Source organism: Parasteatoda tepidariorum, chromosome 6 (assembly GCF_043381705.1).
Source record: "Parasteatoda tepidariorum isolate YZ-2023 chromosome 6, CAS_Ptep_4.0, whole genome shotgun sequence".
In the NCBI taxonomy this organism is placed as follows: Eukaryota; Metazoa; Arthropoda; class Arachnida; order Araneae; family Theridiidae; genus Parasteatoda; species Parasteatoda tepidariorum.
The window spans coordinates 4,051,555-4,078,306 of NC_092209.1; the positions used below are offsets into that span (position 1 = coordinate 4,051,555).

General features: G+C 28.9%; 2 protein-coding genes across 2 annotated transcripts; one reads left to right on the forward strand and one right to left on the reverse strand.

Annotated features, from left to right (window-relative positions):
- Nucleotides 1-3,640: 3,640 nt before the first annotated feature.
- On the reverse strand, nucleotides 3,641-10,540 carry LOC107440534 (transmembrane protein 42). The gene is made up of 3 exons (XM_016053492.3): nucleotides 10,059-10,540; nucleotides 8,832-8,978; nucleotides 3,641-4,168 (listed from the first exon to the last, which is right to left on the reverse strand). Exons 1-3 carry the CDS (start codon nucleotides 10,236-10,238, stop codon nucleotides 4,022-4,024), a joined length of 474 nt encoding a protein of 157 aa, XP_015908978.1. The 5' UTR covers nucleotides 10,239-10,540; the 3' UTR covers nucleotides 3,641-4,021.
- A 180-nt stretch (nucleotides 10,541-10,720) lies between these two features.
- LOC107440508 (ER membrane protein complex subunit 8/9) lies at nucleotides 10,721-26,014 on the forward strand. The gene is made up of 5 exons (XM_043048135.2): nucleotides 10,721-10,930; nucleotides 12,596-12,672; nucleotides 14,581-14,650; nucleotides 16,741-16,835; nucleotides 21,562-26,014. Exons 1-5 carry the CDS (start codon nucleotides 10,721-10,723, stop codon nucleotides 21,719-21,721), a joined length of 612 nt encoding a protein of 203 aa, XP_042904069.1. The 3' UTR covers nucleotides 21,722-26,014.
- Nucleotides 26,015-26,752: the final 738 nt, after the last annotated feature.

Here is a 26,752-nt window from a genome sequence, read left to right on the forward strand (position 1 = left end):
TTAAGTTTAATTCGTGTAGCATATTTTAGCACAATGTTATTGTTGATAATAAGAAATTATTATTTAATTTTTAGCGGAAGTTTAGTTGATAATTTTTTCAAGATATAAATTTGTTTACTATCAGAGTTTAAGCTTTAAGTTTTCTTAAACTTTAAAATTCAGTCAAACTTTAAAACATTATATACGTATATATATATAAAAAAAAAGTTCAAATGTTTAACATATTGCATTACATAGATATCCTAACTAAACATTGTTTTAGTATTGAACTTAAAGTTAAATTTGGATTTTTTTTTTCTTTCTAAATTTAATATTTTGTGATATAACATTCAATTGTCCTATTTTTTTATGTTTTTATGGAAGATGTGAATAACTATGAAATTTTCAGTAACAGAATAGGGATAGAAATAAGTTTCATTTCTGGAGGAGTTTAAGGTAACATAAGGTATGGATAGAGGTCCTCATCCCTTAAAATTCTACCGTTCAAAAAAGAAAAGAAAAAATTAAATCAGTATTTATGTTGTTGTTTTTTTCTAATCCTTAAAAGTAGTTTATTTTCAATGAAGCTTTTGCATTGTTTTAAACATAAAAGTATTTAAATTTAATTTTTTGAAAAAATTTTATTTACAAAATACTTTTACTCAATTTTCAAATCTCGATGTGGACTCATCCTAAAGACACGATTCCCAGTAGAACACCGAAGTCAAGCAGCACTGGCCTGGGTTATTAAGCGGGGGGATGACCACTTTGATCAGCTTGCGTATGGATCGAGGGTGCACTGTATCGGTCCTCGCTAAACTGTTCTACCGTAAGATGCTCTACTTCGCGACCAGGTCGTTCGGCTACCAAAGCAGGTGAGTCATCCTCTCTGCAGAGGATCAAAATTGCGATGGCATGTCTTCAGATCAACCTCGGGTATGTTTCCCTGACCGTCGCCAATAGCCCATTATGCTACTCTAGTCCAACGTAAACAAAATACCTACCTAAATTTAATATTTTGTAATATAACATTTAATTGTTCTAATTTTTGATATCTTTATGGAAGATGTGAATAACTATAAAATTTTCGGTAACACTAGTGTTCTAAAAAGGTTTTATTTCTGGAGCAGTAGTGTTCTCACCCCTTAAAATTCAAAGATTACAAAAAGAAAAAAAAATTAAAATAGCGTTTTCTTTTTTCAAATTTTTAAAAAGTAGTTTATTTCCTATGAAGCTTTTGCATCCTTTCAACATAAAAGTATTAAATTTAATGTTGCAAAAAAAAAAATTTTACAAAATACTCTTACTCAACTTTTTAATTACACATTTTGTTTATTTTTAAAGTGTTGAACTGCTGTAAAATAACAAAAGCTGCAATTCAGGTAGCTTAATGAAATTTCTGTTTAAACTTTCAATTACTAAATATTAGATTTCATAATTAACTATACATAATTTTATAAATCTTTTTTCTAAGACCAGAAATAAGTTTCACGGGCCCTCTCACACAATTTATTATGTGTTCTTTCTAAAATCTTATTTTCATATTTTGTAAGCTTTTTGAAAAGCTTTTTAGTTCATATCTTTAATTCTTGCAAGATCTATTATCATTTATGTGCATTCGAAAAAAGTTTAATTAAACCCGTACTCTTTCTAGTAAGAGGTTACAAACTGGCCCTATCCCATTTCTTACCGCAATACAATCTTTTGAATTTTCTTTAACGCTGTTCAGTTTCGAAAGCAGAATTTAATTAAATTTTTGACATACTCGACTGAAAAATTTAAAACTTTGGTTGCTTTCAAATCGAAGAAAAGAAATCCTGAAATTTTTAATAAATCACGCAGCAAGATTTGAAATGTAAATGAATATACAGGGTGTCCCGTAAATGCTGTGACAAATTTCTGGGGGAAGTAAGAATTTCATAGCAATCCATGACCAGAAATGCCATCTTACGCTGCTAGGGGCGCTTTCCTATTATGGACATGTTGTTCGTGAGCCTTTGAACTTTTATTCACCTAGAATATTTTAATTTCATGTCAATCTTATGTTCACTTTCTTTAAATAACCGTTAATAAACAGCCCATCCAATTTTGAGTTTACGACTACCAATGTTCATCTTCGCAGCCTTGCTATTTTAAACTCAATCCAGAAGACAAAGGAGTCCCTGTATCAAGAATTAGCCGCAATTTGCTCGTGTGGAGGACTTTTTGATGGAACTAACCCACATTTGCGTTACATGGTGAAGAAAACCACGAAAACCTAGCGCGGTTGGCCTGACAAGGGGACTCTAACCCACGATCCTTCTACCACTGAGCATATTTTAGTTCAGCACTGTAGTAGGTGCGAGCCGGATGCGGAATTCGAATCGCAGCCATTGCTGGGGTCGAACCCGGGTCACCTCGTCGAAAAGAGAGCGCTCTATCCCTGGGGGCACCACGGCTCTTGTGTTTACAATTAATTATTGTCGAGAGTTCCATTAAAATAGGCTCGGAAATGGTGTTTTGTCCTAATTTAATAATTACACAAGTTTGACCAGTTAGTCGCCAAATCATTAAGTTACAATAAAACAGCATTATTTTCATGGAACTCTCCACAATAATTAATTGTAAACATAAAATTAACATGAAATTTAAATATTTTAGATGAATAAAAGTTCAAAGGCACATGAACAACATGTCCATAATAGAAAAGCGCCCCTAGAAGCGTAAGATGACATTTCCGGTCATGGGTTCTTATGCATTTCTTAATCCTTGTGTGTTCCCCAAAAGTTTCTCAGCATTTACAGGACACCCTGCATACTTTCCAAGCACGTAAAATACTTAAAAAGTAAAATTAAGGACTTTGGACCGCTCTTCTTACCAAACTATTGGGATAATATTTCCCAGATTGGGACTACCCCCTATATTTGAGCAGTCCGAATTCCGTGAAAAAAAGGTATGTTTAATCAGACGAAATGCGTTTTTATGTCTGATTTCGCAACTTAAAACATCGTCTGCACAAATTAATTAGCATAATTGAAATCAACCCCTCATATCTTTTAAGATTGAGTCCTAGAATTGTGAACATCCGATCATTAAATGAAAAGTCCTTTAAAGCTTTCGGCATTGTACAATAAGAGGATGACATCAGCAAGTCAAATTCAATGCTTAGTCAAATTATCCTAATACAAAAAGTCTGATCATTCTATCAGGTGTTATATTAAGGTGATCCGTGTTTTATTTTTGGACACTATACATTAAATTCTTCATGATAAAAACTAAACGATGCTTTAAAGAAACTGTTGTCGCTATTGCTTTACGTCGCACTCGAGCTGCACAATTTGCTATTGGCAACGGTTTTGGAAACATGCCTGAGGATGATCCGAAGACACTCCATCACAATTTTGATCCTCTGCGAAGATGGGAGGCGACCCTGCTTCGGTTTCCCGAATATCTGCGCACGAAGTCGAGCACTTCTCGGTAGAATAGTTCCACGAGAACAAAGTGGTCACCCACCTGCGCACTGACAGCAGCCAGTGATGCTTGACTGAAGTGCTCTATAGGGAACCGTGTTTTAATGATCAGTTCACTGAGGGACGTTATAAACAGACAAAATTTTATTCTAGAACTTCCAAAAAATAAACATACCTATACAATTTGGTTGCTGGTAAAAGAACAGACATAGTTTATTTATAGTGTTTATTTTTTTTAAACAATATATTTTAAAGTAAAGCATACAACAACAGCCCGTTGTGAGCCAGCGGGATCATGGAGCTATAAAGTTCCACATTTCATAACTACACAGCAGGGTGGTGGCAAGGCAAAATTGTCAACATAGCGCACAGTGCCGCCTTCATTTTCCAGACAAACTGGTGCCCATTGAATGGAAGCTGGGTGGTTTTCAAGCCGCCATTGTGGATCGAACCCAAGTTCATTACAATGACGGCTCAGCGTCTTCAACCACCAACCTCGAACAATATAATTATTGATAAGAATACTGTCCAGTTGCATGAATGAAGTATTGCAAGATACGGGAATGTGTGAGTTTTGGTAGAGTTGAGATGAATTATTGCTGTTTTTTATCAAGAGAATTCGACTTTGTAGACTCTGCTTCGTGCTTGTGCATAATGACAAGTCCAAGAATTATCAACATGGTTCCCATCCACCAAAGAAAAGATAAAGATTCTCGGAAAAAAACTTGACCAAATACAGCCTGAAATGTAACATCAAAAACACTTAGCGAGCTCTTTATAAATTCAAAATAGGTAATAAAACAGACTAAAGCAAAAATATAAAAAAGTGAATAAGGCAGACATGCAGGAACAGATGTGCTTTCATTTGTACTTTATTCACGTGTTAATTAAATAGACATTTAAAGTAAAGCGTGTTTTTATGGAACGCATATTAAAATGCATATGTTACCGTGTATGTCCGATATCAAGAGAATGTCGACTTTCACCTGTAAATGTCAACAATCTCATAGTCGCTTTGGTGAATGTTCGAAATATTTTTTTTTTATATCCAATTTCATATTTATTCGTTGATATTATTATATTTATTTAAAATTTTAATATCTGCTGAGGATTGATAAGGAGAAACATCAGTGTTCGGAGTACCGGTTAAATGCATACCGAGCAGTGGCACTTAAGACTTAAAAAACATGGATGTAGGGCATACCGGGCAAATGCATACCGGGCAGTGGCACTTAATAGACCTCGTATATATTTCGGACATTTACAGGGGTCTGTCCTGGCCGAATTTACTACCGTTTAGCGGTACCTTCACAAATTCAACTTTAGGAAAAACGGTAGTTTCACAAATTTAACTTTAGGGAAAACGGTAGTTTCACAAAATACTTTTTCTTAAAATTTTATNGAAAAAAAAGAGATCACAATTTTAAATTAAAATTATGCTGTGCTAATTGAAACTTTGTGTTATTAGTTAAAGTAGTATTCTTTAAATTATCTATTTTATCTTGTCTTTTAATTTCAATCATGCCTTTGTATCAAAATGGTCGCTATGCATTATAATGAAAAATTATTTTAGTAAGTTAGAGCTTCTAAAATATTGTTATAATATAGTTTTAATATTAATTTAATTTTGATTAAACATTTATAAAGTTTTTTTGATCATAAATTAAAGCTCTTATAGTGTATTTAAATAAAAATCAAAAAAATCTGATTTAAATCAAAAAAATCCGATTTAAATCAAAATAATCCGATTTTTTCGATTTTTTTAAAAAAAATCAAAAAAATCACGAACCCTGATTCACAGTAACACTTATATTTATACTATACACATTTTCATTTATTATAAAAAAATTACAAAAATTTTAAATCTGAACCTCCCAGAATATAGCTTTTATCAGTTGTTATTTTTTAGACCAATTTACTTTTTTTTACAAAATTGAAGAGACCAACAATCTTACTAATTAAAAATGGAAGTTTAGGCACTAATTAAAAAAGGAAATAACAAAACACAAGAGATTAGATTTTCTACTACTACAGTACAGAACCCGTTATCCGGAAAACCAAAAAACCGGAACGAAATTCGATACATTTTCCCGCCATTTAAAAAAAAAATTTTTTTCCTCATAGGATTTTAGGATTTTTCTTTCGATTTTGAAAGACGTTTACCTTACCATCATTTTGGAAATAATCATTTGTGTATTACTTCATAGTTTTTTCTTCTTTTTAAGATTATTTTCAATTTTTTTTTTTTTCAGTTGGGTTTAACAGTAAAAAAAAAAACGGCTTTTTGCAGCGATTCAGAAAACCGGAAAAATCAGTTATCCGGAATAGCGATGGTCCCGATCGTTAAGGATATTCGGTTCCTTACTGTATTTTAAACATTTATCTGCTTATAACAACACGACAAATCATAAAAATAGAATTTAGTATCGTTGTCCTGTGCATTAACATTTTCCCAGCCATCAAAAATTACATTTTTTGCTTAATAGTGTTTCATATTAACGATTTCTTTTTCCCAATGCGTAAAACTAAGAACAACAGGGAGCGAAATGTCACGACGTTTATCTAAACGTTACGTTAAACGTCTTTTCTCTGCATACAACTTAAAATGCGCGACATGGACACCACTCAAAATGCCTGTTTAACATTGGAAAGACGGAAAATAAGTATATTGTCCAAAAGCAATCAAAATGACTGGATTGTGATTACGTAAATAAATTTGTTTAAAATTAATTTTTAACATTTTTTATATTATTTACAGTTATATGTAATATACAAACAAATATCATAACATTATAAAACAAATGCGAGCAATGTCTACAGCCGAAATAGACAATAGTAGACATTAAATGCATACTACACAAATTTTTTAAACCGCCTCATATCATATTTGCATCATCCTTGATTTTAGCGACACCCGTGTTAACTATATGGAATAAAAAATGCTCTATATTAAAATATTAAAAAAACTTAAAAATGTTTTATAAATATTTCTCAGCATATATATATGTTCTTAGAAATTTTGACATCTATCCTTTTGATTGATATTAGTATGAAAATTTTTTTTTAATGTTCCTATAAATATTTCCGTCTTTTAAATATTCCTATAATTGCTACCATTATAATTGTTACCATTTCATACAAAATATCATTTTTTTTTACTACTTAATTTAAAGGTAGCGTGTTTCTGGCATGTTTCATTAGAATATGCTCTGAATGTGTACTGAATACAAAGATATGCCTGTAAAGTTACATCTGTAATATACCCGACCCTAAAGTCTGAGACTTTTCCCCGTAACGATAACGCTTAGTGTTTTAAAAAAGTGAGAATGGAATTCCTTGTTTAATTGTTAAGGGTTGAACATTGAATTTGAGCTGTTAGCTTGAGAACATTTTAAGCTGTGTCTGTTATCTTAAACACGCATTTCAACCTATGTCCAGAATAAAAATATCACTGACAAAAATGTAACTTTGATACAGGAGATCCAGGACAAAAGTTATACCATAAAAATTGGAAAATATATACAATAGAACCATCTTCAACGTAAATTTCTTTTAACGTGAACTAATTTTCAATTCCCTGTCAAATTGTATACGGATATAATACTTTTAACGTTAGATATCTTTTAAGATGCACTCGAATTTCGTTATTCTTGAAAAAAAATTACTTTTAATGTGAACAGGAAATTTATTTCCCTTCCGACAGGTTGTTGTTGTTTCTATTGCTACTTACCAATACCATTAAGCCTACTTGGTGGAACCAAGCAAACTTAAGGCAGAAGGTGCGTTTCCTGCTCTTCAGTGGCGCCATCTATTACCAAGAATATGACTTCAGCCGCATGCATCACTGCCCGTTTATAAGGCGGACCCATTCATACATCCATTCATTCATTCTCAGAACTTAATTTAATCGTTTTAATTTGATCGTAATTTAAAATTACAAATAATACTAAATATTTAATAATAATAATTAAATTTTGGTGGCGAATACTTAGGTTTACTTTCCGCTGATGGATACTTACGAAGCGATTATAACTGTTCGTTCCGTTGTAATGAAAAATGAAAATTCAAATCATATTTTGTATGCAATTGATAAGTTAAAAAACTTTGGAAAACATGCGCAAATAAGAAACTAAACCCGCGAGTTAGCACCGATTATTTGGTGTTAATCCTCTCTAATTTGTGCAAAGAAAATCAATTTATTCCTTTTGGTTAGTTATTTTTCAGTAATTTTTAATTTGCATCTTTAAAACTAAGAAAAAGATAAAATAGAGCACCGAAAGTAAGTACACTTTTTTAATTCCTTCTACACTATAATATTTTTTCTTCCTTTATAATTTTATTTTAATTTAAGAACTTAGGTGTACTTATTATGAGTTGCATAGAAGTATTAATTTAATATAACACACATAATAAAGAAATATATTAAAATGAAATACATATTCATTATAGAGATTTAAGATTAAAATGCAAATAGATAACAGATACAGTTAATAGAAAATATCTGTGTATCAAAAAAAAAATTGCAGAATTGGTAATGTGGGCAAATTTTTTGTCCCTCTTCGAGTTGAATGTCAACGAGGTTGGACTGTAGTTGAAGCTGAAACTATGAATCATTCAATCTATGATTTTTTTTAATACAAAAAAAAGCAGTAGCCACTGAAAGAAAGTATCTACGAACAGAAAAAGTTCCTCTTTCTTGAAGTGGATACTTAATAGTATCGATTGCTAATGACGATAGATTATATTATTAAGCCGTGGTGGCTCAGGACATAGAGCATTTGCCTCCCAAAGAAGAGTACCGGGTTCGAATCCCAGCAATGGCAGGTCGATACGAAATCCGCTCCCGGCTTGTGCTGACGTAAAATATCCTCTGTGGTAAACGGATCATATGTTTGAGTCCCCTAGCAGTCAAGCTAACTAAAGGAGATTTTCGTGGTTTTCCTCTCCATGTAATGCAAATGAGGGTTAGTTCCATCAAAAATGGTCCTTCACAAAGGCAAATTTCGACCATACTTGATCCAGGAGTTCCCTTGTCTTCTGGATTAGCTTCAAAATGACAAGGCTACGAAGTTGAAATTAGTAGTCGTAAACTCAATAATTGTGTTCACTGTTCAAGAACAATTATTAAATAAAATAAAATATAAAATAAAATTAAATAAAATAAATAAATCATATTTTTAAAAAATCAGTTTTGTATGAATGTTTTCTTTAATTTTTCTTTCATATGAATGTTAATAGAAACCAAACGTGGTGTCGGACCTGAATAATATAAACTTTACGCTATTTTTGAAGATGGTAACCGATAGTCACAAATAATCATGAAATAAACAGAAAACTAAACAATTTTAGTATCAATATACTCAGTAGCCACTGTAATCATTCACTGAATTCAATATACTCAACTGTAAAGAAAAAATTGGCCGCAGTATTGGTGACGGTAGCTTCCAATGTTGTGGAACACACAACTAATGCTTTTGAGAAGAGAGTCCACATGAGAAGATTTGACAGCATCATTGCAATGAAAAATCCCACTCTTGTCCAAAACAGAGTCTGTAATACAGATAAGTTCAAGAGGTAAAACAAAAATACTTTAAAGAATATAAAAATCAGAATATTTTTTTAAAAAAATTGACTAAATATCACCTTTAACACAAAAATGTTTTACGCAATTATTTTTTGAAAGCATGGAAGATCTTTCTGCCTCCCACTAAAGCAAGGCACTTAAGATGGCCACTAACAAATCTGGCCAAAGCAGGTCTGGGTTTTTCAGTGGCATTTCATGTCCAGCAAGGGATGTCCCATGATAGCAGTGGTATGTAGGTGGTAAACGCCACAAAATCTTTTAGCTTAGATCTTCCAATTGAATGGAGTTCATTATAAGTAACTGAGGAGCCAGTGGCTTCTTCACTTCCCTATTTTTCCAATCTGTTCTCTACTTCATCACCGCGAATATCCTCGCATAATAGAATCCATCAAAGGTGAACATTGTGATTCTCAGAGATTGTCCTTACTCTGTGCAAAATGGAAACGCTGGTTTTGTCTCTTGCAGAGGACCAGCCATTTAGATGCTGCAGTGAGCTGCGGCTATCCGGTAAAGTCCATAATTCACTGAAATCACTTTCGTACGGACAAGATAGCATCAAGCCCAACACTGATCGGAATTAGCTCACTGCTAACGACAGAACGGTAAACCAGGGTTGCGTTGCATAAGTGCTCTAGGAGAGGGGTTCTAATGTAAATGCCACTACCAGTACGATCTTTTACTACCATTAGTATCTTTTACTACCATTAGTATAGACCTGCACAGCTCCTTTATTGTTATCCCTAATTCTAATTAATACTTACATTTTGACAAAGAGAGAGTATTAAAACGTAAGCTTACATTTTGAGAGAGGATTAATCGTAAGCTTACATTTTGAGAGAGGATTAATTCTATTTAAAACTTACAATTCAACAAAAAAAGAGAATATATTCTATTTAATACTTACATTTTGACAAAAAGAGAGTATTAAAACGTAAGCTTACATTTTTTGAGAGGATTAATCTTAAGCTTACATTTTGAGAGAGGATTAATTCTATTTAAAACTTACAATTCAAAAAAAAAGAGAATATATTCTATTTAATACTTACATTTTGACAAAAAGGAGAATATGTGTAGTCTAATTCTTTGTGGGATGAAATAGGATAAAAGTGCTGCATGAACTGTTCACACAAAGACAACGTTTGTTCAGCAGCCATAGAAAGTTTTCCACACAGAGACGCTGTAGCAGCCAATAAACCGGATAGCAATGAAAATGTTATACCTTTCATTTTAAACTAATAAGTTTATTAATACGATTACATATCAATCAAAGTTAGATACGATGAAAAGCAAATTTAAAACTAATTAAACTACAATTACAGTCATATAGTTTTAAGTTAGACAGCTGCACGTTGGGGGTGACATTGTAAAGTTCTAAAAAATAACAAATCTCATTTAATGTTACAATTAATTATCTGAAAAAGTAACGGGACGGTTAATCATAAATTCAAAACAATAACAATCGAGTGAAGCAGACAACATTAGATGAGTTGAGTAAAAAGAAAGATTATTTTTTAATTTTGAAAAATATTTCACTCCTCTTTTTAGAGCCGAATTAACTGTACCTAATATAGTATTTTATTCTTTGGATATTTTCCAACAAACTATATCTAAAACTTGTCAAAAATTACATTTGCAGCAGATCTTTTTTAAGATTTAAAAACTGTAGTTTTATATATGGCAACGCAAAAATGAAAACATAACTAAAAAGATGGCTGACATCGTAATTGGTGTTCGAGCGTACAGTAAAATGCTTTTACATGCTATGAAATACCCTCATCAAGCTGTTAATGGGGTATTTTTAGCTGAAAAAAGAAAAAGCAAAGAACATGGATCTGGTTCTGTTAATATTATCGACGGCATTCCACTATTTCACCTAAATTTAAATTTAACACCAATGCTTGAAGTTGCAATGGTTCAAGTAAATGATTAAATTATATCTTTTTCCTTTTTAAATGCATTATTTTCTTCTTTTTTTATATTTTATTGTAGCATATGTAGCTGTTTCTAATTGAGATCCATTCTTCGTTTATGCAGTTTAATGAACGTACTTCTAAATTTATGAACTTCGTAATCCTATTGACTCCACATCCGACTCATCAATGCCTGCCTTTTATGTATGTTAAATTGGACTGTAGTCAGAGTCGTGGAAAAGTTTTTCAGAAGTGCGATTCCTAAACATATGCTTGACACCGGTTTGTTAAACGTTTGCTCTTATTAGTTTAAAGAAGAAAGAAACCAAGATTTTAATCTTATGTAACTTACTTAGTCTAATATATTGCACAAAAAATATTTCTCAAATGAATATTGTGACAATTAAGTAAATTTTAACAGTTTCGAGCCTATGTTTAATATTTGAACTACTTAAAATTACATATATATATTTATTCTGAAACAAATTTATTAAGTTCATTTGAAAATTAAGAAGAATTTTATGCATTATTTCTAATAGTTTTTTTTTTTAAATCTAGAATGTTTTCCAAGCACTCTTATTGCAATAAGATGCTTATTAATTTGAGACTATGTAAGGCATTGCTATCTTGCTCTTCTTATACTGGTTACAAATACCTACATTTTGTAAGATTCATTTCTTTATGGTATATGAGATATAAGTTTAAATAAAATTCCTTTTGCTTTAACTGTGACTTCTGTATGAATTGACTTATATTAATATTAATATAAATATTTTCAAAGGATTTAGTGAACATTTTAATTTTACTATTTGGAGTTTTACTGAAGTTCAAACAATTGAACTACTGATTCCACAGTTTTGGTCTAAAATAAATCTTTTACTTTATATTGGTAAAAAATACATAAATTATAGAAATATAATTTTGCAGGTTAAATTTTGTTAATATTACAGATAATATTGGAATGATAGTATTAAAAGTGTCATTTTTAAATCAACTTAAGAAAATGAAATGTATAAATAAAGTTATTTGTACTATTAATAAAATAGTTAATATCTGGGTGTATCAAGGTTGACACAGTCACAAAAAAAACCCAGTAGGTTTTTTTCAAATTTGGCCCACTTATCACATTTTGTCTTTGCAAATAAATTTTCTTTGCATTATCAAACCAAATTGTTTTTTCAAATTATACCAACCTATAGTCTTATAAACTTATTTTTGTAACTTTTAATTAAAAATTACATGAAATAAAACATACTTCAGTTATCTGATTTTTGCAAACAAAATTTAAATGAACTAAATACATAAAAAATAATGTTCATGATTAAAAGAAAACATTGCTAAATTATAATACATCATTTATCCATAAAACAAATTCTGTGCAATATGCATACACTAATTGTGCATATGCATTGCCAAATTAAATTATAGTAAACAATATGATTTGGAAATATTGAACTAAATACATTACTTGTACTCATTAAAATATATTAACTTAAAATCTAAAGTGTCATCATGACAATTTTATTAAGCAAAAAACTTTTTAAGTGAGAAAGCTACTGTTAAATAATACCTAATGATTATTTGGATAAATAATTTGTTCAATTTTTGTAATGTCCTATATTTTTTATATTTTTCTTACATGTTAACTGTTTTATTATATTTTTTATTTATAGATTGAGCAATACTGTAAAGAACAAGGTCTTGTAATCGCAGGTTACTATCAAGCTAATGAACATATAAAAGACTGCAGGTTGGATATTTAACTTTTTACTTTTATTGTGTTTTCTGTTATTTCATATATTTTGTTTAACACTATTTTAATTTGTTTTTTCTTTAATTAATCTATGTATTATTGTATTTTTCTTAAAGCTTCTCAATGATTAAAATCTGCAATATTAATCACATGATATTAAGTTAAATTATATTTATTTTTTGCATTTTTGTATTAATATCAGAAATAAAAAAATATTAGTGTTCATTCTAGACCTTAAATAGGGCAAGGCACTAGAAACAAAAAAAGCACTATTCTTCCTTAAAAAAGGGCACCTATTGCAGAAAAAGATAAAATTTAAATTAAAAATATTTCCTCAGTAAAATTCACACATTCTATAAATTGGTTTTAACATGAGCTTAATTCTCGAATTTTGAAAATGTTGCCTGTGATTATAATAGCTTATTAAACAGGTCTTTAAAACAATGTGTTTAAGATATAGTATTTTAAAAACAAACTAAATTGAATGAAAATTAACTGTAATAACCGACAAAATAGCTATCAAAAATTATGGTGGACTTACGCTGAAAATTTTGTGAATCAAGCTCATGAAATAGTTATTCCTAAAATATTAAATTTGTTATCCATGACATTGTACTAATTACATCGAAATTGAAAAATCACATAGAAATATTCAAAAAACGACAAGCAGCTGTTGAAAAAACCATCCATAAACGGATTTGCAGTAGAATCGATCTAAATTGAGCATGTCAAAAAGCTACTCCTTAAATTGAAAAGCTTGGTTGTCATAATAACATCGTATTAAAATTATCAAAATAAGAAAAAACAAGTGGAAATTGCCGTAAATAATGTCAATTATGATGGAAGCGTCACGAATCAAGCGCCCTAAATAGTGATAACTCTAATTTGAACATCTATTAAAACTTATAAAAATATCAGGGAAAGTATAAAAGTCATATGCAAAAGGCTGATGAAATTATAAATAACTGCCCACACAACTATTAGGTTTTCCGAAAAGTTCGTGCAGATTCATTATTTTTTATTATAGAATTGACAAGAACTTTCCGAAAGACCAAATATCATCCGACAATAAGAAATTTTAATGGAGTTGTCGTGAATTGCACAACGTAATATCAGCATATTAAAAATATTAGGATTTGAACAAACTTGTGAAAAGGGCAGATGAAATGATAAATAACTACCAAAAAACCCATCAAAAATGACGAGGAATTGTGATAGAATCATCACAAATCAAGCTCCTCAAATAATGATAGCTCATTCAAATTTTAAACGTATCAGTATTTGAAGAACCATATTAAAGGGACCGAAAAAAATTATTAATAACTTCTGTAAAAGCCGTCACCAATTAGAATCTTCATGAATTAAATAATGATAAGGCGATCCATGTTAAAAAAGCTGGAAAATGACAGCTTTCAAAATAATTATAATCAACCAGCAATGTGAAATAACGATGGAATCATCACAAATCGAGCATATTTAATAGTGATTAATCCGAACAAATATCTTAATCATTGATTTTTACATCAATGTTTTAAATTTATTGTTTGTTTTATTTATTTTAAATTGAAAACTTATGATTTTTTTAATCAAATGTCTATAATCTTTGAAAGTAATCCAATTTATGTAACGTTATGATAATGTTTAATACTTTTTTTTAATGTTAAGCACAATTTGCATTTTTATTAATTATATATTTTTTAAAATTTTGCTTCTTTTTTCAAGTTGGAATTTTATGTAAACTGAACTTCAAGGGAAAAAAATAAATTTTTTTTTTTTTTTTTTTTTAAACCCNTTTTTTTTAGTGTAAACCCTAAATTATGAGTTTTATTTTAAAAAACGGTTTTTAACTTTGTTTTGCTTTTTTATTTCTAATTTTATAAACTTTTGTTCCAATTCATTTTTCAGCCCCAACTTTATTGCAAATCGAATAGCTGATAAAATCTATGAAAATTTCCCTGATGCTTGTTTGATTATGGTACGTACATAATTTATTTTTCTACAGAAAGGAATTGATGAAGTGTTCTTGTTGTTTGCTTTAAAATGTACAGGGCTCTCATGGGTCAGGGAGAACACAGAAAACCTTGAATTGTTAGATAATTTTATTTTAACTCTAAAGAGCAGGGAATAGTAAGGGAAAATAAGTTTTTTGCGAGAAAAAAAACCCCAGAAAATTCCTATATCATACCGGAAAAATAACCTGTCTTAAAATTTTCTGTTACAGTATATCAGATATTGAGATTAGAGTTAAATAATTCTTAATATCTATAACAATATTTAATAAAATTTCACTTTTTAGTTGAACTTTTCCATTCTCATTCTATTTTATGTTTGTGCTCACAAAATCTAATATTTGACATTATAAATAAAATAAAAAATCAAAGTTTTCTGATATAAAATTGCTAGTATAGATAAAATATGGTATGGATTTCCTTTGAAATTTACCTGAGAAAAAAAATTCCCTGGGAATTCTTTCTGAAATTGGGTTGGAACCCTAAATAAATCGATATTTTTAATAATATTGAATGTACTTACTATTACTGTATGAGTTGCATGAAAAAATTTATTGTCAGTGTAAAAGTTATGAAAAATTTAGTTGAAGATAAAGAAATATTTTGTAACAGAATTGACATTAGAGTTGTAAATTGAAGGATAAAACAAATAAGAAAGACTTTTTTTGAAAGGAGAATTATAACAAAAAAAAAATTATATTATAAAAGTGTTTTTCATTATTTTCTGAGAAAAAGTGTATCAATAAAGTATTTAACATAAGTTTCCATAGACCATCCAACTTTTCCCTTTAAGTTTAATAAAAATAATACATTCCTGCATAATTTTTACTTGATGTCTGAATTTTCTCGGCAGAAAAAAAAATTTAAATATTAAAACAAAAGGCTGCCTTTTATATTATTATTACTTTAACTACAGATGGATTTTTCTATTTAAAAAACTTTTTACGTTTTATTTTCTTATAGTCATGGATGCAAAACTATTACTATGTTTTATCTGTAACTATTACGATTTCATAGTTAAGATTACAGTTGTACAGCTTTTGAGAATTTCCCTAATAAACTGTGTAAAGTAAGTTTATTCTCTTTTAACTACCAAGAGTCATGAAATTTGAAAGCGTCAGTGTTAAAGCAAGAAGAGCAAATGGAGAATGTCAAACAAAACAAAAGATATTGTGTATCTTTACACCCCTATTTTCTTACCAGGCTTAGCATGAAAATTCGCGAAACTAAATAAATCCTTTTGTGGTTAAATCGAAGACATCAGGGATGTCAGTAAGACGCATTTCAGGGATCTGCTTAGAAAAAATTTGGGTCCGTTAACGGACCCTTCACAAAATGTTTCATAAAAACGGACCTTCCACCAAATATCTTTTCATAAAAATGGACCCTTCTCAAAATATCTTTTCATAAAAACGGACCCTTCACAAATTTGTTTATCTTCATTATTGTTTTGTTAATTGAATAAACCCTTCCAAGTGGGGGGGGGAGAGAGAGAGAAAGACAGATGTAAACGAATAAAGTTTTGTCTTCGGCAGACGCTTCTTCCTTTATTTGTCCGAAATTAATATTCTACTTTCAGCAGTATAGGCTAAATTCCAGATCTTTGCATGTTGCATCTCTAATTTAGTAGCAGCAATTGCTGTTTGTTTTTGAAAATGTAATTTTTTTTACTATACTTTTACAGTGTTGAACATGAAAAAGTTTTTTGCTATAACAGGACCCTATTTGCACAAATTCAAAAAAGCAGGACCCTGGTTAAAAGAATTTGACTTAACGTTTATTTTATATTCACAAGTTACGAGTCATTTTTTCACAATTTTACAAAAAACTGGACCTTTCACAAAATGTCTGGACTGACCCCTGCCAACTCTATGTCATTACTATGTTAAGCTAAATGTACTATGCTACAACTCTATATTAAAGTAACTATACTTTTCATTTTATTGTACTTTTATTAACAGCTAGTTTGGAAACTAGTGTCTCTGCATTTTTGCATGAATATTATGCATGTAATCTATTTATAATAATTATTTTTATTAAATGTTTAAATTTACAGGTTGATAACCAAAAATTATCACTTGACTGTGATGAAGTAGCTTTTCATTTGTATCAGTGCAATGATGGGAAATGGAAGTTAAAAGACAAAAACAGGTAAAACAAATTTAATTTCATTCGTAGTTTTTGAAAATGATATTTTTCTTTGCCCATTGGGGCAAATTTTTGAAGCATCAATTTACAAAGACTCCAATGAGTCTTATAATGTATTTTTAAAAATAAAAATAATTAAATTCTTATTTATAAAATCTAATTTTTTATGAGTTCTGTACACAAGATGTATCTATGCACCAATAAAGTTAATTAGTTGATAACAACCTTCATATCTTAAATTGGGTTTACACAACCTGTAGCCATAAAACGGTTCATAATCAGACTATGTTATTAAGGTCATAATTGCAACAATTATCAACATTATTATTTTCTTCATTCTTATATAAATATATTTTGATTTAAAGACTACTACACAAAGTTAAATCTCTAAATTTCCAATTTGACTAAGGAAAAAATTATTATTGCTTGGTTGCCACTCTTCTGTCCTCAGGACTGAAATCAGTCATGAAAAAAAGTTTGTGGTCTGAACTTAATCCTTCAATCAAAGTATGAAATTGATTTAAACAAATTATATGATAATTAGTTAATTATATAACCACCTATTTGAGAAAATNTGAATCGCACGGAAACCAACATAAACCATCAAAATGTTTTGATAGGATCATCAAGAACTGTTCCACTCTTCTGTCCTCAGGACTGAAATCAGTCATGAAAAAAAGTTTGTGGTCTGAACTTAATCCTTCAATCAAAGTATGAATTTGATTTAAACAAATTATATGATAATTAGTTTATTATATAACCACCTACTTGAGAAAATTGCTGTTTAGTTAAATCAGGGTGGCTACCCACCTGGAATTATCAGGGAATTTTTTTATACTGGAAAAAACCTGGAAAAGTCAGGGAAATTTGGATAAAAACCTGGAGAAATCGGGGAATTTCAAAAAGGAGCTGGAATTTTTCATAAAAAAGTTGAAATATCATCAACTTAGCAATACTTTTCTTGCATTGTTTAGTTTTAAAAAATTTATTATTCATTGCTATTTAATTTTCAATCTGAATATAGTATATTTTATTTCTTAATTGTAACTTTAAACGCTAGCAGCATCAATTCATTAAATATCATTTATTTTGTTTTATTCAAATTCAGAGATGTCAGCACAATTTTTGTTTGAGTCTGCGCAGTAGTAAGTTTCATTTTCGAACCTTTACCTTTACTTCGTTTTTTCGCCACGGAGCAAATTATTATTTTGAATTCGATGTGTTGTAGATGGTTATATTTTCTTTTCGGGACCAGCTCCCAAAGATATTACGATGATACGTTCAAAATTGTTATTTATCGATAGCTATTAGCTATATTAATTTCGAGGTGAGTCGTTTTTATGTTTTTGTTGTCATTAGTTGTGCTGAACTGTCTGAAATCGTTTTCATGTTTAATTAACTAAATAATTTGCTGCTATCTTATTTCAACTTGTTTACTGTTAAAAATTTCAATTTAAATTTATATTTTGTGAAATCAATTATTATCCAGTATTGTTAATTGTTCAATATATTATTTGCAGAATAAATGTTCTTAAGATTCTTAATTTGTCAGGGTTTAAATTTTACAATATATTTTTTTCTTTCTCCTTTCTATTTTGGGTAATTAATTTTACCTGGTCCGTCATTTTACAATTTACAACTATACATGCATTAAAATTCTCTTCAGTATTACCCTGCTTAACTAGAATGTCATTTCAAACTCTTCCACTTTGGGAAATGAATGGAGAAATCTTTGACCTCTTTGGAGATTATGCAGTTTAGAAAAGGCAAAAATGTGGAAGAAAGGATTAGGATGTTTGCGTCTGTTTATAAAGTAGAATTTTTTTAAAGAATCTTCTTTTAGTCTGTGAACTGAATTCATTAATTATTCAAGTTTGTCCCTATGCTTTAGGGATATTTTTTTCTTTTAACAAAATTATTCAAAATGTTTTAGTATTTTTAATTAAATTCTGCGAACAATTATTGATTATTATTTATGTAGAGATTTTATCTTGCGCCCTTTTTCTGAAAGCTTTTGTACTCTCATGAATTATTTTTTATCAGCAAAGCCAACCAATCGCTATTAGCAAAATTTTACAATTGCATTGATGCTGATTTTCTGGATTTCATGATAACTTTTATTTTGATATTTCCGAAACTGTTTCTCCTTTTACCCTAGAAAGCTGGCAAAAACCATGGAATGTATGGAAAACATGCTAAATGAGAAATTTTATTTGTTTATTAGAAAGAAGCAAAACAAAGCTTAGTTTTTTTTTTTGTTCTGCACTGTACAGGAACAGGTTTCAAGTTAGGCAACCAGATGGATAAACTAGGAATTCTTAATATTTTCTGGGTTTTTTTTTAAAAAGAATAAAATTTGAAGAATTTTATCTAGTTTTTTTTTTCTCTATAGAATATGCAACAAGAAATTTGACAATTTTTCCTTCACCAATACTGAATGTCTTTTAATATAATAGTGCTCATTCGAAAAAAACATTATTTAAACATTTGACTTGTGATATTGGTTCAAAGAAAATAATTTCAATGAATTTTATAAAGAGCACTGTTTGCATAAAATACAGTATAAAGTGGCTCTATATTAAAATATAATTAAATATAAAAATTTATTGGTCTCTAATCACCTGGAATTATTTTCTTTTGCTTAACAAAAATATATTAAACAGTACTTTTCCAAGGTTGTTTTAAGTCATTGTTATTTGGTACATTTTGTACAAAATCTATTAAGCACTTAAATTTTTTTTTTTATTTTTTTTATTCATTAAAAGTGTTATTTTTTGCAAGCTTAACATATAGTTTCCTCCACATCTATTCAAGGTGATATATTAAAAAAATAACATTTAAATGAAATACTACACTATTATATTGACATTTTTCTTGTATATATACTACACTTTAGCAGAGGAGGAAAAAAACACGCTGACCTGGAAATTTTAAGATTTTTACTGGAAATATCAGGGAAATTTGAAACCTGATTTGAGTGACCACCCTGTAAAATTTATCAACAAAATAAAAAACTGTGTGTAAAGTTATATTTGAACTTTTTTGCACATTTATTACTTCTGTTGTAAGATATTATTGATTCTGACATCTTGAAATCAAAATTGTTTTTCCTACTCTGTCTTTTTGAAAAAGTTTATTTGCACTCTGTTAATAACTGTTGCTATAAGTCATTGCTTTCATTACATTATTCCAAAGGGCAAATTATTTTGTTGCCTTTCTCTTTTTTTCCCCCATTTGTTTTTTCCTCAAATTGCTAAAAAGCTTAAATATGTGTAGCATTTTTCTTTTTCTCTTTCATCTTACCATTACCCAATTTCAAATTAGTTTACTTTTTTATTCAACAAAAATTTTTTTAATTTTTTCAAATATGATAGTTTGAGTGTGGTGTTGTTTAGCTGTCAAACAAAAATCAACTCATAAAATTTTTGGAATAAGAAGAGCAGTCAAAGCTTCCATTATAGCAACGAATGCACGAAGTCTTATTTGCTTGTCTACAGATTCAATGTTATTTTAATGCCCGCACTCAACTATTCTATCTAATTGAGGGATTAAAAGTTAAGTCAATTGGCTTAGAAACTATTTAAACTATTAATTCATTTGATTTTATTACACAATTTTTTATAACACCTGAAATCTCCTTTGGATGATGGACATGACCCCCTAAATTATTGTAATAAGTCCTAGGTGATTGCAAACTATGGTCCTTTATAATCTGTGTTGCTTTTTTTCAAATGATACATTAAATTTATCAATCAATCATACTTTAATGTTACCACACAATAATTTAAAACACCTTGAGGCTCTTTTCAAGGAAGGAAAAGTAACAGTATCCCCTAAATTTTTGTCCTAGTTTATAATCTGTGTATCTTTTTTTCCTTTCTGCAATAAATTTATCACTCATACTTTTCTTGTTTACAAAATTGTATTTACTTATTTCTGAAATGTCAGTCACCTACTGTGATTTATTTTGGACTTAAAAGTTGTGGTCTTTGCTGTTATGTGTTATTTATCAAAAATGACATGTAACAAATCACAGTTATCTTGTTATAGATTATTTATCAAAAATGGCATATAACATATAACAGTTATCTTGTTATGTTAATTATCTAAAATGGCATATAACATATAACAGTTATCTTACATGTTACTTATCAAAAATAGCATCCCTGAACCAGCCTATTATTTTTCACCGATTTAATATTTTTTTAAAATGTAAATTTCTGATAGTTACCAAATTATTTTTAATGTAAAGTATTGTTTTGTCAAAATTGGTCATAATTTTTTTTATGGCTATGAGTTAATATTTATAGTATTGTGTACTCACAATAAAACAACCTCACATTTTCACCCGGACCATCAAAGTCATTATTTTGAGTGTCGACTGTAGCATATGCTAGGAACTTTTTGAAATTTAGTAGTCAGAAATATGCACATTTATAAACTGTTTATTGACATTGCTTTTTTTTTTTTGCATTCATTTTGAGCAAGGTCATAAAGTGCAACTACAGTCCTTCTTCGTTCTAAAATGTGCAGAAAATTAGATAATTTAGAAAATCATTTAGACAATATAACCTTTACATATTTAAACTGTGTATTCCAAATTCTGACAATTCTTCAGAAATTCATAGATTTTTTTTTAAAGGCGCTGTCTTATTACCATTTGTATAAAAAAATGAAAAATATATCAGTAAAAATTTTTAGCTAACTAACTTTTTTTTGTTGTTTTTAGTATTCATTTTGAACAAGGTCATAAAGCCCTGAGTGCAACTGCAGCCATGCTTCATTCTAAAATGTACCGAAAACTAAATGATTTTGACAATCATTTAGACAATATAGGCTTTGACTGGACCAATCCTTTAATCAATGAGGAAATTGATCGTTGCCTATAAAAAGCTGCTATTTATTGAAAATAAATATATTGTTACAAAAATTTTATTTATATTATTTTATTTATCACATTATTATTGTTAAGTAATAAAGGGAAAAACTTCAATTATAAATATTTCATTTTGTACTTTTTTGATATGTATAAAAATGTCTATATTTATTTCCTCATATGTGGGTCCTGTATGAACAAAGGTTGTTTTAAAAAAAATGAAATGTTTGTGAATGAACTTTTTGAAATAGCACTTTTAATTTTTTAATGGTAACACACAGTCTATTATGGGCCATTCAAATATTAGGTTAGCATATTCTCTGCAATTTTGTATCTCCCACAGTTTTGTATCTTAATATTCTCTGCAATTTGTATCTTGTCAGCAAAAATAAGCAAATCAAGAACCCCTCCCTTGCTTACTTAAAATGTCACAACATTCCTTCTCTGGTTTTAATTTTGACTTTTACTATAGCACTCTATTTTTTGGATAAAATTCAAATAAAAGGTGTAACTTTGCATCAAGCAAAATTTGCTTTTTAATTAATTTATAAAATTTCGAGTAGAATATTCTTGAACTTTGGCCTCTGAAACTCTTATAAAAAAATTCCTATAATTTTTTCTTACCCTGAATTTATTTTTTGTTTCATATTTGGAATTTTTCCACAAGTAAATTTTTTCTTTGCATTTTTTATTTTGATTTTAAGAAAATTTTGAAAATAAAAGAATTTTAATGCCTTACATCAGTATTTTCTTACCCCTCCTTCTGCCTTGTCAGATAAAATAAGCAAATCGTCTACCCCCTCTTTTTTTCTTTTTTTGTAACCTGCAAATTTTTCGTAATATTTGAATGGCCCCCTTTTTATGATTTGGCTGTTACTGTTTTTGATATTCGGGTCATTTTCAAGAAATTTGAACTTTTGAATGTCCCATGATTTTAAGTAAAAACCATTCAAATAACATCTTTAATCATTCAAGTTAATTTACTATATGTTTTTGGTAAATATGGATACACAACTAACAGTGTTCTCCCTGATCATTTTTAAAAGGGTGGTGATCACAATGAGTACGTCCTCTTTGCACTTTTTGTAAATATAAACTGCCATCCCTTAACACTGCCTATTTATTCATATTCTATTTTGGAAAAAATTAATTCACTGCTTAAATAATAATTACACACTGGTAAAATTATCTGTGTTTATAAGTTTAATTCCGATTACTATGACAAATATTTACTTTGTTAGGATTTTTCTCAACTGGTTAAATTTTTATAAGTATCTCTTTTTTCGGTGGGAGATATTAATAAATTCTGTACGTGATTTTAAAATTATTTTTTAAATAAATAACTTTTTTTTTAAAAAGAAATATGCACCTTTGAATGTTCATTTTCTTATAATTCTCAGTATAAATTATAGAAAAAAAAAGTTGTTTATCAATTAATATTTTTTTTTTCTAAGTTGACTGTCTTTGAAAAAAATTTGTGCACAGTATTTGTCTTTTAGGATTTTTTTTTTGTGACCTGCAAATTTTTTTCTTATTTTGATAATGAGTGAGAACTATTTTTTGAAATGTACACATAAAATAGTATAAGAGGGTAATTTTCAGTTATTACATAATATTTCCCATTTTAATAGATTTTTACGGAGTTAAATGCCCTTTCTCAAAGAGCCCTTTTTTGAGAGTAAGCTCCCTCCCCTTTTATTTATTACCAGAGAGAACCCTGTTACTAGTATTTTAAAAATAATGCTTTTGTAATACATTTCTAATGCGTTAATTACTGCTTAATTGCTACTAGCTTTCTTTGCCTCTTATTTTACTGCAATTAGACCAACTGCTAATAGAAAATCATTTTAATTTATCTAGTTATGTAAATTGTGTTATATTTACTATACAACACAGCGTATCTACTATTCAGTTTCAAAATTACGTTTGAGCAAAAATTGAGCATTTTTATGCTGCCCATGGATTTTTTTCTGTCTGTTACAATAATTATATTAAATTACTTCTATTGAGTTGGCAAAAATATGTCCCATGGCTGCCAATATGGTCTATCTCTGATAAGGTAGTCATTTCAAAAATTATCTTTTGTTTATGCTATATTCTAAGAAAATAAAGCTTTAACAAGGTAATGATGTTTTATTTACTTTCTCCTCTGTTACTGGCATTTAATTGTTCAAATGTAAACAATTTTGTATGGTGAGATCAAATTACACTTTTCAGTTTTTTATAAGCATTTCTTTTTTTCAATTGATCCTGTTTAAGTAAATTGGAGTAATAAGTAGTCAATTTCTAGTTTTAATTTGACTAGAGTGTGAATTCTTTACTATTTCAGGTAACTTATTTTTTTTTATATATATAAACACATATGAATATTGGTAACAGAAGGGAACATAAGGCAGTTTCAAGTTAATGTTTTATTTTATGTTCGAAGTCAAAAAGTGCACCACTCTTTTATGGGTAAAGAACATTCCAATTGCAGCTTAAATTTTTATTGGTCGAAATTCGAATATTTATTTTTTTAAGAAATATTTTTCTAAATGCCTCTCCATTTTGAAAATGACCCATATCTATCATTTATTAAAAATAAAATGTTCTAATTGCCATAAACAAAAAAGATATAACAAATAGTTTTACAGAATTTTAAATAAATCCAATTGTGACTAAAAATATTGTACAATGAAATATTGTTTAGTGAAACCTGTGCAAGTTGACCACATGTGTTGCATTTCTTTAGTGGTCAATTTAAAAGAGGGGAATGAGTCTTTTTTTTATCATTTCTTATATCATGATTTATATAATGATGCTGTTCAAGTTATTCATATGTATATCTTCTATATTACCAATCAATAAATGCAATTAATTTTTTTTTAAAATTCGAATTTAAAGTTTTATTCTGCAAATACGCCACAATAATGTCTTAAAAAGTGATATTAATTTATAAAATATATTAGAATCTATTACATCAATTTAATGTTAAACTAATTAGTTTAAAAATCAAATATAATTATTTTGTTTATGAGGCATGCCATTTTTATTTATTATAAATTTCTTAAAATATTAATACACACAAACATAAATTCAATTAGAAAACTCAACATTTCGACATTTATTTTATAATACCAATTTGTTAAAAAAAAGTCCTTGATAGTTTCCTCATACTGTCAACTCACAATGGAGTCAAGATGTTAGTTCGATTTCACCAATTCAGTGAAATTCTATTACCAAATATAATGTCATAAGAAATCTCTAAAAGAGGATTTTTATTTCTTCTTATAGTCATCCTATGAAGGGTTTAGAATATCGTTCATTAACATAACTATGTTACTGTGAACAACCAAAATAGGTGGTTGTTGACAATCACGTAGTCGCTTTGGTAAATGTACGAAGTATATACTAGGTCTAGTTAAGTGCCACTGCCGGCTATACATTTGCCGGGTACTCTGAACACTGATGTTTATCCTCAACAGATATTAAAATATCAAATAAATATAATGTCAACAAATAAATATAATAATATCAACAAATAAATTAATAACAAATCAGATGTAACAAATATTTCAGACATTCACCAAAGTGACTATGTGATCGTTGACATTCACCGGTGAAAGTCTACATTCTCTTGATGTGGAGCATTCACGGTAACAACTATACTCCAGTTAAGAAAATACTATTGTGGTATGTGATTTAAGTAATCAACCTCGACTGCATATAGTTCCGTTTTATTTACCTATCAAATTATATGATTATACTTTCGAAACGATATAAAAGCTTTTATAAGTTAAACACATTGAATTGGTGCTATTTTTTTTAGCAAAAAGAAAGCCAAGCTACATTATTTCAAGAGTTGGCAATGTTGATATTCGTTCGCGCTTGGAGCTTGGCATTCATTCACTGTGCCCTTAGATGCAAACAGGCTCTCTTCATTGGGATAATGGTTTTTTCTTAACTTGCAACAGAATATAGACAAATTTGTCTTATTTCAGTGGTCTACATACAAGATAGATTGATGGTAATATGCAAAAATTTTGCTCCCAAATATTATATAGGATAAATTTGGCTCTTAATAATCGAGGTCAACTTACAAGGGTTACAATTTTCAGGTTTCATTGCAAAATTAAATTTTGTGTAAATAATTTATTATTAGCATGTATATTAAGTTTTTTTTCTGATTGTATTATATAAATAGTACCATTCACATTTCATTTTATAATAAGTCATTAAAAGTTGTTTGTTTGAATTATTAATGTTGGTTTTGACCTGTACAACATTTCACATGAAAATAAAATCTTCCATTTGTTTTAACTGAAAATGTACTTGAAGCAAATTATTTTACTGTTGTGTAATAATTATTCACATTAATGGACGCACATTTTTTACAATTTACACACATTATGGCTCTCTGTATAAGCTGTTTTTTAAATGACTCGATTTCACTGAAAGTGTGTATATAAATTTCATTCTAATTCCCCAAGTGTATTTTTTAACCCAGATTTCAATATGTGACAGTAATGAATACACTTCTAAAGTAAAGCTATTTAGTTTGATTTTTTTATGCAAGAAAAAAAATGCTCTCAACTCATTTAGTTTATGGTTGTGAACTGATTTTAGGAAATTTTTCACTCTTTTTCTTTCTTTTTAAACTGTATAATTATTTTAATCTTTTTTTAAAAAAAAATAATAAAGTTAACATTGTATAACAGTACACATTTTTTACAATTTGGTTCTTATTCTTATCGTGTGTAATACACATGCACAAATAATATTTTGTTAGATTTTTTGAAATACCCACTTATTTGGGGGGGGNNNNGGGGGGGGGGGAATGGCCTGATGATGTAAGGCATAGTCCCCCTAAATATTTTTTTTTTCTAACAAAGTAATTCATTGATTTTATTAATATATATAAATTTAAAAAAATCTTCAGTACAAAACATTTTTTTTTTCAGTAAACACAATTCAAAACATATTGAATGCATATATTGAATTTTCTCTCTCTCGTACACTTTTATATATAGATTGTTCCTCTCAGTATCATTCATTATAAACGAGA

What these genes read in the sequence shown, in the direction of transcription:
- LOC107440534 (XM_016053492.3), bottom strand. Translation starts at nt 10,238, where the DNA reads ATGAAAGGTATAACATTTTCATTGCTATCCGGTTTATTGGCTGCTACA. An exon ending in ATTCTCCTTTTTGTCAAAAT is followed by an intron (nt 8,979 to 10,058) that starts GTAAGTATTAAA and finishes TCTGTATTACAG; the next exon opens with ACTCTGTTTTGGACAAGAGT. An exon ending in CGGCCAATTTTTTCTTTACA is followed by an intron (nt 4,169 to 8,831) that starts GTTGAGTATATT and finishes GTTACATTTCAG; the next exon opens with GCTGTATTTGGTCAAGTTTT.
- LOC107440508 (XM_043048135.2), top strand. Translation starts at nt 10,721, where the DNA reads ATGGCTGACATCGTAATTGGTGTTCGAGCGTACAGTAAAATGCTTTTA. An exon ending in TTGAAGTTGCAATGGTTCAA is followed by an intron (nt 10,931 to 12,595) that starts GTAAATGATTAA and finishes TTTTATTTATAG; the next exon opens with ATTGAGCAATACTGTAAAGA. An exon ending in AAGTTAAAAGACAAAAACAG is followed by an intron (nt 16,836 to 21,561) that starts GTAAAACAAATT and finishes TGTTGTTTTTAG; the next exon opens with TATTCATTTTGAACAAGGTC.